This window comes from Phalaenopsis equestris, unplaced genomic scaffold (assembly GCF_001263595.1).
Source record: "Phalaenopsis equestris unplaced genomic scaffold, ASM126359v1 Scaffold215404, whole genome shotgun sequence".
NCBI classification, from domain to species: Eukaryota; Viridiplantae; Streptophyta; class Magnoliopsida; order Asparagales; family Orchidaceae; genus Phalaenopsis; species Phalaenopsis equestris.
Window position 1 is genome coordinate 488,666 of NW_018234107.1, and position 8,815 is coordinate 497,480.

Sequence of the window (8,815 nt, forward strand, 5' to 3'; positions counted from 1 at the left end):
ATTTTCTTTTTTTTTTCTTTTTTGTACAACATAAATGTCTGATGATCATGATTTAGAAAGATTTACATACTTGCCATGCCATTTGCTCTCTTCTTATTTTTATGTTTATAAATATCCAAATTATTGGAAACAGCGGCTAATCCTCTCTCTTTGCTTCATGATTCGAATATTTTGGGGAGAAATACAGCTAACTCTGTACTACTTTATGATTTGGAATTTGGGGCCACGATCGATTTTGCTTTGCTTTAAAAAATGGGAGAGCTGCAGTTAGTTTTTTTTTAAATTTTTGAAGAAATTTTATAGCAGATTCTCTCTGTTCATTTGATTTCGATTTGGGAATCGTGATTGGCTAATCTGCTATTGCTTTACTCCATAACATTAAATGCTGTTCAGTCTATATGGAATCAAGTAATGGCGATTATACACGACTTGCTTATTCAGTTATTCATCACTCTTAGTCTTGATTGAGCTGATTTCAGCAATTTATATTGAACCTATGGCCGCAATTAATTTATCTTAATTATTATTATTATTTTTTTAGAACATTCTGAATTTTTTTTATGGCATGTATAGTCTGCAAACTAAAATGTACAGGTATATACATTATATATGCTAGGGTTTGCAATGTATATACATACATATATCACTTAGAATAAATATTTGTGCAAATTTTGTAATTTCTCATATGTTTTCATTGATTTTAAAATTTAGACTTGCATATAAAATTTTATATTTACATTTATACCACCCATATCACTCATGTCACCTAAAATATGTATATATATATAGCTTTAAGGTCGTTTACATACATTGGACACAATTCTTATGTATTTAAGTATCTCACACCTAAAATTTTATATTTACACACGCATCACTTCAACATTTTCAACCTATACCAAAAAATGCATTCCGTTTAAAAATAAAAAGAACTCTCATATTTTGATATGATATTGACAATTTTAGTATTGTGTACGTAAATATGAAAGTTTAAGTGTGAAATATGTATAGATACATATGAATTGAGTGTATTGTAGGTAAACCCTTAAATTATCACATCACGCATAGCACCTTTTTTTTTTATTGTAGCATTCATGTATACTTGGCACTATCTTGTTTCCAAATTCTCATAAAAATTTCTTTGTGCACCTTTGTGAGATAAACTCGATCGTGGTCAAGATATTGAAGGATCTTGAAGCTACTCCGAAGCGGACGAAAGATACGACATCAAACTTCACGTCTGTGAGATCTCTCCAAAACCACTTAATAAGATAACATATAATAATAAAAATAATATAATCATAATAATTGACCTGTTGGATTTATGAGAATCACTCGGATGAGATATTCCACGGTTGCTAACGAGAATTCTCCAATCTAAATGAGTTCGATAACTCGTTTAGATTAAGTAAATCCAAAATTAACAGTGATGCCAGAATGATATAACCGTGGGATTTTAAGTGATATCAACAACAACAACAACAACAACAAAGCCTTAATCCCACTACGTGGGGTCGGCTACATGAATCCTTTTTCTCCATTGCGTCCTATTTAGTGTCATATTTTCATTTAGTTCTAATAAATTAAGATCATTTTTAATACAATAAGCCCAAGTCTTCCTAGGTCTACCTCTGCCTTTCTTAACACAAGTTGAATCTAAAACATCTACTCTCCTAATCGGACCATCTAATGGTCGACGTTTAATATGACCAAACCATCTCCAAACCACCATCTAAGATGACTCTCTGTAAGTTTGTCTGTCATTGGAGCTACACCAACCCTATCATGGATATATTCATTTCACATTATGTCTCAAGAGTAAAGCCACTCATCCACCTAATCATTCTCATCTAGAACTTGTTCCCACATGAAACTGGCAAAGCAAACACAGTAGCCAACATTAAGAACTTTTAGATCACTTCAGTAAAATGGAGGAAGCAGCACCCATCGTCTTGTAAACTTTGGCCTTCCATCTTTTCCATCAAACAACTGCAGCATAATTTCACAAGTCAGAATCAGTAACATATTAATTTTTGCTAAAAAAATAAAAAATTAAACTGACCTTAACCAATCTCTGGTGCTTTCCGACAGCCCAGTGATACATGAAATAAGTACCAACTGCAACAAACAGATAACCAGCGAAAGTTTGCGTTGCAATATTGAAACCAAGCCACTGATAGATCTCAGTTGCGTAGTTCGCGCAAGTCACAAAGTTGAACAAGAATCCCTTGGGCATTTGATAGCCTCCGGCGCCATCAGGACTTCTCAGAGTTTTCAGAATAAGGTGGCAGTATAAGTTTGCGAATTGGCAAATTAAGCCAAAAGTAAAGCCAATCTTCCATTGCATGATTTTAAGTGATATTACAAATGTTTAGATTTTAACAAATAAAATTAAGCATATGAAAATCAAAATGAGGAATTTTATTTTATGTTAAGCGATACCACTTAAAATCCAGGAAAAAACTATAAGCATTAAAAAAATAAAACCAAGTATGTCTTGATCTTTTCGACTTTACGACACATCTTTTATTTTTTGTACAGACTTTATTTTCTTGTACAATCTTTATTTTATTTACTGTACTTTATTACATCTCTCTTTCCTTTTTGCTACTATACTCCACTGCATTTCACTTTGTTATTGCACTGTACTATACCGCCATACTTTTAGCTACTTCTTTTCTAGCATTTCTATACAATACGCAAGTGTAGTATGTATGCTCAGGATTGAACTCTACAACACATAACTTTTCATTTCAACTCCTTTCGAAATTCTGTAATAAAATATTCTCAAAATCACGAGTAATATTCTCAAACCTCAATAAACAAATAATAAAATATATTCTCTCTTCTTTCTCTCTTCTCTCATTTTGGAACAAGACAATGATGCGATCAAGTAATGATTCATCTCCGGGACGTGATCGGGGCAATGACAGGAAGAGGAAGGAGAAGCTTAAACCGAACATCGATAGATTTAAATAATATACCCCAATAGGACGTCGAGGCTGTTCCTCTGGCACAATGTAAATCCTCATATTATCTTTTAGGACTTCGTACGATTGTATAACATATAATATAAGTCCTAAACTGTTTAGGATTCTAAGGTAGTCATTTGGTACGATATAAATCCTCCTATTTTCTTGGGTTATTTGCATATGAAATGCAGATATAAGTCCCAAATATCTAAACAATTTGTAAAACTGAAATATCAAATAATTTCTCTTTCAAAGATATAAAGCCAAACCATAAAATAGTTTGAGAGGTCACTGAATCTTCTTCAGTATCTTCGACATCTCCTACTTTTCGTTTCTTTGAATTCCAAAAATAACTGTTTCATATTTAATCTATCGCATTTGAATTTTCTATAAACAATCATGGAAACCTAAACGTTGAATTCTTGAAGTCGAAACTCCAATCTTAATCAAGAGTTTTCTTAGGTGGCTTCGGTTGTCTAAGATGTAATTAACTATAGGGGCTTGCCTCTATATGGAATTAAGAAAAGAACCCAGATTAATCTAAAACCCAGATTAATCTAAAACCTATCTATTATGTGTATTAGATAGAGAAATTTGTCCGCTATAAATTTTGAGGATCAAAATAGAGTCATAAACTTTTAAGTTTAAATAGTTAACCCTACCAATAAGTGATATGTTTATCATTCGAGATGATATATCATTTATGGTATCATGCTTAGCTATTTAAACTATTAGATATATGAGGTCTATTCATTCTCATTATTTTTCAAAAATAAATAATACTACTTTCACAAAAATAAAAAAAAATTTAAATTAAATATATAAAAAAATTGCCGACACTTACAGAAAGAAAAAAAACTAAGTATTGTGTTTTTTATTATCTTATAATTATTGTAAACACTTTCTAATTGATTTGCTTTGATTTGATGGAGTTTTCAGTTGTGTTTTATCCACAATTTGTGAGTAATTTTCTTTACTCTTTTCTTTTAATATGTAGTAGTGGCATGTGTAGAAATTTTTTTTTTTTATGATGGAATAATTTTTATTTCCATGTGATGAGTAATATCTCCTTTGTTTCATTGATAAAACTTAGTTATGTTAAAATCTGTTGTAAGTCAAACTAAGACTCGGGAGAGTAGTGATCTCGCAACTTGAGTGCACTCGCATTGATTGGCTGGCTATTACAAAGTAGTTTAGGCGACAATGCAACTTTTAAGGAAATATAATTTAATGATCTATTTCTTTTAGGAGCTTCTAGGTGACACATAATTGCCTAAAAGTAATAGAAAAACATACCTATACACTCAAACGAGGGTAGATAGACATATGTTCCTTGTTGGCATAAAATTATTACTTAATTCTATCAATTCTTTTAATGCTTATGCCATTATGTTCATTTTACTTCTTTTTTGTATAGAAATAGATGCATGTTTAGGAATTTAGATTTTCTTAGATCTACTCTTCTTTCACTAATGAGATGATATTTTAAACCAATTCTTAATTTACTTCATAACTGGTTACTTGTAATGTTAAAATCTAATACGAAACCTAATGACATGAGAGAGCTATGATTTCACCCAACTCGTGAGTACTATACTAAACTTGGATTGAGGGGATGCCATGTCCAAGTGGGACTGCAAATAAATAGGGAGATAAGTTTTGATAGGCGTAGATTGGTGTTTCTAGGGTGCCAAGCTAGATCCTTTACCAATTAGGTCTAGAGTTGGATCACGAGTCCCTGGTAAGTCCTATAGAGAGTGGGTAATTGTCGTTCGCTTTTTTGAAAAAATAATATTCAATTATATATATATATATATATATATTGATGAGTAGTATTTTTAAAAAATTAATTGACTACAAGGCTATAAAGATTTATAATTTACTAGTGCAACTCGATTAAATAAATTAAATAATTTATGACATCTATTTTAGTCTGCGAAACCATTTATGTTGATCGACAAATTCCCTTATCTAATATAAACGATTAGATATGATTTATATTAAGCTGTGCTTTTAAAGTTTCCTATAAAGGCAAACCCCTATAGTTAATTATATCTTAAATGACCGAGATCACCTAAGAAAAATCACCTAAGAAAACTCTCGATCACCTAAGAAAACTCTCAATTTAGATAAAAAATATTGTCTTTAAGACTTTCAAAGGATAGGACTCTTCAAAGATCAGACCAAGAAGTGTCAAATGGGAAAGACTCAAAATTGGAACATTTTTATGTAATATAAAGGGAGAAAACTAGGGGTTGATATAGTTCCTGAGGAGAACCTCAATGACTTCCCAAGCTACATATGGTTTGACTTTAATTTTGAGAAGGAAATTATTGAATGTTTTATCCTACCAATTTTATTATTTAGGGTTTACATTGATATGATACAATCATATAAATAGCCTGGATGTTAGGAAGATTTATGTCGTAACAAATGACAACCTCAGAATCGTAAAACGAGTTAGGGCTTAGATTGCACAACATGATTGTCCAAAGGCGTAAAGATAAAGTGAGGATTATGTTGCACTAGGAAAACGACCTCAAAATCTTATGACTTGTTGTTTAAGTCTAAGAAAGATTTGCTGTTGTAGATCCACTTGCGGTTGTAGAATGCTGCCCTCATGGTTAACTCCGAGCTCCTCGTCAAAGTAGCAGTCCTAAAGTTTAAAGGTTAGATTTAAATGACAAGTTCAGTTCAATCATTATGGGGGGAGAGGGTTAAAGTTGATTAGAGCGACACCGGTTAGGATCTCACGCTTCCCTCGTTCCGGTACCACTATTTTCTTTTGAATTTACTTAGCTTAAACAAGTTGTTAAGCTCATTTAAATTAGGGAGATCTCGTTAACAACCGTGGGTTACCTTATCCGAGTGACTCCCGTAAATTCAAAAGGTTGTTTTATATTTAATTGTATTTCAAAGAATTTATGGTTACCTTTGAAAGATTTTAATTTAATTTTAAAAATTGTTTGAATTTTTAGTTTTGAAAACATTTCATTTTATCAACCAAGCATGCATGGTATGTTGAAGTAGTAGTAAATTGCAATAAATGAAATGACAGAAATAAATAAAACTGTAAAGGCGTACCTGTCATCTTCTGGCTGCTCCTACTGAAATGTTAGAACTTGCAACATATATATAATTTTATAGAAAATTTAAATAAATTGCAAGAACGAAAAACCAAAAGACCAGTAGAAGGTGTATTTACCAAACCCCATGTATAACTTGATGGATTCATAAAAGTTTTAATAGATGATTTTCTGGAACAAAGTATAATAAGTTCAGTTGTCCTTTAAAATATCCAAAAAGTCATAAAAGTGTTCGGGGAACAATCCCTAACAACTTTCAGAACCCTTTGAAATAAGAACTTTTAATACTATTTGAAACGTTTCAAGTTCATTTGAACCTATTATATTGTTCAATTAACCATCCAAATTTAGATTTAGTTTTAATAAATTAATACACTTTATGCTCAGTGAACCTTGATATTTTAATTATCCCAAGAGTGGGGTAATCAGACAGTCACTTATTGTTTTGTTTAAAAATTATGTGAGTGAATGCATTGAGGGACAAACTCAAAATCGTTAAGGATTTTATACCCCAGATTAAAGTCTAGCTTGTAGTGTTTACAAAATGTTCATAATTATTATGTTATCTTTTCTAATCCTCATTAAAAAATCTTTGATTAAGCCTAGTTCACTACTAACCCCTTAACAATTTCACTGGTGAATTTGTAATTATCAAAATGTTAATTTAAGTGAGATATATTCTTATTAAAGGATCATGCTATCATCTAATCACCAATCAAGGGCTTTAAATGAGTGAATTATTATCTTCCTAACTTAAGCCCACTACATTAGTATCATCCAACCAAATTAACTTCCAAGTCATACTAATTTATGAAATTACAGTTTTGCTCTTATCAAGAAAATGTGACAAGTTGGTTTCTACCCTCTAACCCTTTTTGTTTCAAACATTCAAAAGAATTCATTATGATCAAAATTACCCATTTACCTTTTTGATTAATCCTAAATTTTAAGTAAGACATCGAAATCTAAAATTACCATTTTGCCCTTAAAGCTCTCCACTTCATAACTCACAATTATAACTCAAATGACTTTAAAATTTTAATGGTACGCCACCCATGGGTCTTTTAAAATATCAAAGGAGAAAATGTGATTTTTCTAAATTTTAGTTAATTTATATAATTATTTTAACTCAGAAAATAAGATTTTCAATATTAATTTATTTCATTTATCAAAGTAAAGTTTTTGTACATGGGAAAATTATTGGAGGTTCACCTAGGCCAAAAGACCACTTGGATAAAATTTCATAATTTGTAGTTATAATTTAATTATTACAATTATTTAATGGTTTTAGTGATTATTTAAATAAAAAAAATATGATTTAATTTAAAAAATTACGTTTAATATTTTTTCAAAATCTCTCTAAGTCCAGAGAACTCAGAGAAACAAACTTTTCATTTTTATAACTTTTATTTTATTTATAAAAATTATTTTAATGAAAAATTAAGAAAAAAACACTTTTAGCATTTAAAATTACATAACTAAATTAGAAAAATTAGGAAAAATATTTTAAAGGGTCCTAAGTGATCACAGAACAATTAGGAACAATTTGGTCATTTGCATAATTTTTGAATTCTTAATTATTTTTAATTATTTTTAATTCAAAATATAGCTAAAAAATGAACTATTTATTTTAAAATAATTTTTATTTTTTCAAAGTGCCTCTGATCACAAGGAAGTGCCTCTGATCAAAGTGCCTCTGATCACAAGGAACTCAGAAAACTACTTTTCATAATTTTCTTAATTATAATTCATTTATTATAATTATTTTAATGCAAAAATACCATTTTACTTAGAAAATAGACTTCATTGCTCAAATTATTTCAAATAAATTTCAAATTTTTACAGTGAGTTAGAATGATCGCTATTTACGATGTGGAATCATGTTTTTATATTTTTGAATTTTATTTTATTCATTTTAATTTTAGTGAGTTTTTAGGGTTTATATAACTATAGTAATTTACATAAACATTTAAACTTGATTTATGTCTTTCCAAGAGTCCTCTGGCCACAAGGAACATACCAAACCAAGTTTTATATTTTCCTGATTCATGTTTTAATTTATATAATTATTTTAAGCAAAAATGGACAACTAGACTTGAAAATTAAGGTTTCAAAGCTAGAGATGCTCTCTGACCTAAAAAAAAAATCAAAGAACACCTTATTAACATGGGGTATCAACTCCTAAAATATCAAGTCATGGTGATTATTGTTTGCATAATAAAAATTAAAACATTACAGAGAGTATTTAATTAATTTAAAATAGTACAAATCATATAATTTTAATTTTTGTTTTACATTGTTCTCCTGTGTTCACTGAGTAGCAAAGTATTTTTATTTTATTTTTATGATTTTTCTACACTAAGTTATGAATTTTCTAAGTTCCGAAATTAAAATAAATAAAAAATCCTTTAATTTCCTACTTGTCCGAGTCAGTCGCCTGCGCAAAATGGGACTCTCTGAAGCTCCGCGTGTTGCTCCGTCATTTGACGCCGCCACCCGAGTCAGCACCTCGTCAGCACCTCGTCAGCCTACGCTTTATGCACCATTCCATCATTCGGCTTCTTCTCGATTGTCCACCAAATAAACGCGGAAACGAACGACATCTGTTCATCATACTCAAGTGACCTAACCCGAGAACCATCCAACTTAAAACCCTAAGATTTTGCTCGATACTTAATGAAATCGCTTAGGGTTTGTTCCTATACCTTCATCTGGCCCAGACAAACCTATCTATATGGTCACATTCTTATGAAATTATAC

At 30.4% G+C, this 8,815-nt stretch overlaps 1 protein-coding gene across 1 annotated transcript; it reads right to left on the minus strand.

Moving 5' to 3' along the window:
- Nucleotides 1-1,857: 1,857 nt before the first annotated feature.
- LOC110037118 (very-long-chain enoyl-CoA reductase-like) lies at nucleotides 1,858-2,344 on the minus strand. The gene is made up of 2 exons (XM_020741701.1): nucleotides 2,060-2,344; nucleotides 1,858-1,986 (listed from the first exon to the last, which is right to left on the minus strand). Exons 1-2 carry the CDS (start codon nucleotides 2,342-2,344, stop codon nucleotides 1,918-1,920), a joined length of 354 nt encoding a protein of 117 aa, XP_020597360.1. The 3' UTR covers nucleotides 1,858-1,917.
- Between the last annotated feature and the right edge of the window lie 6,471 nt (nucleotides 2,345-8,815).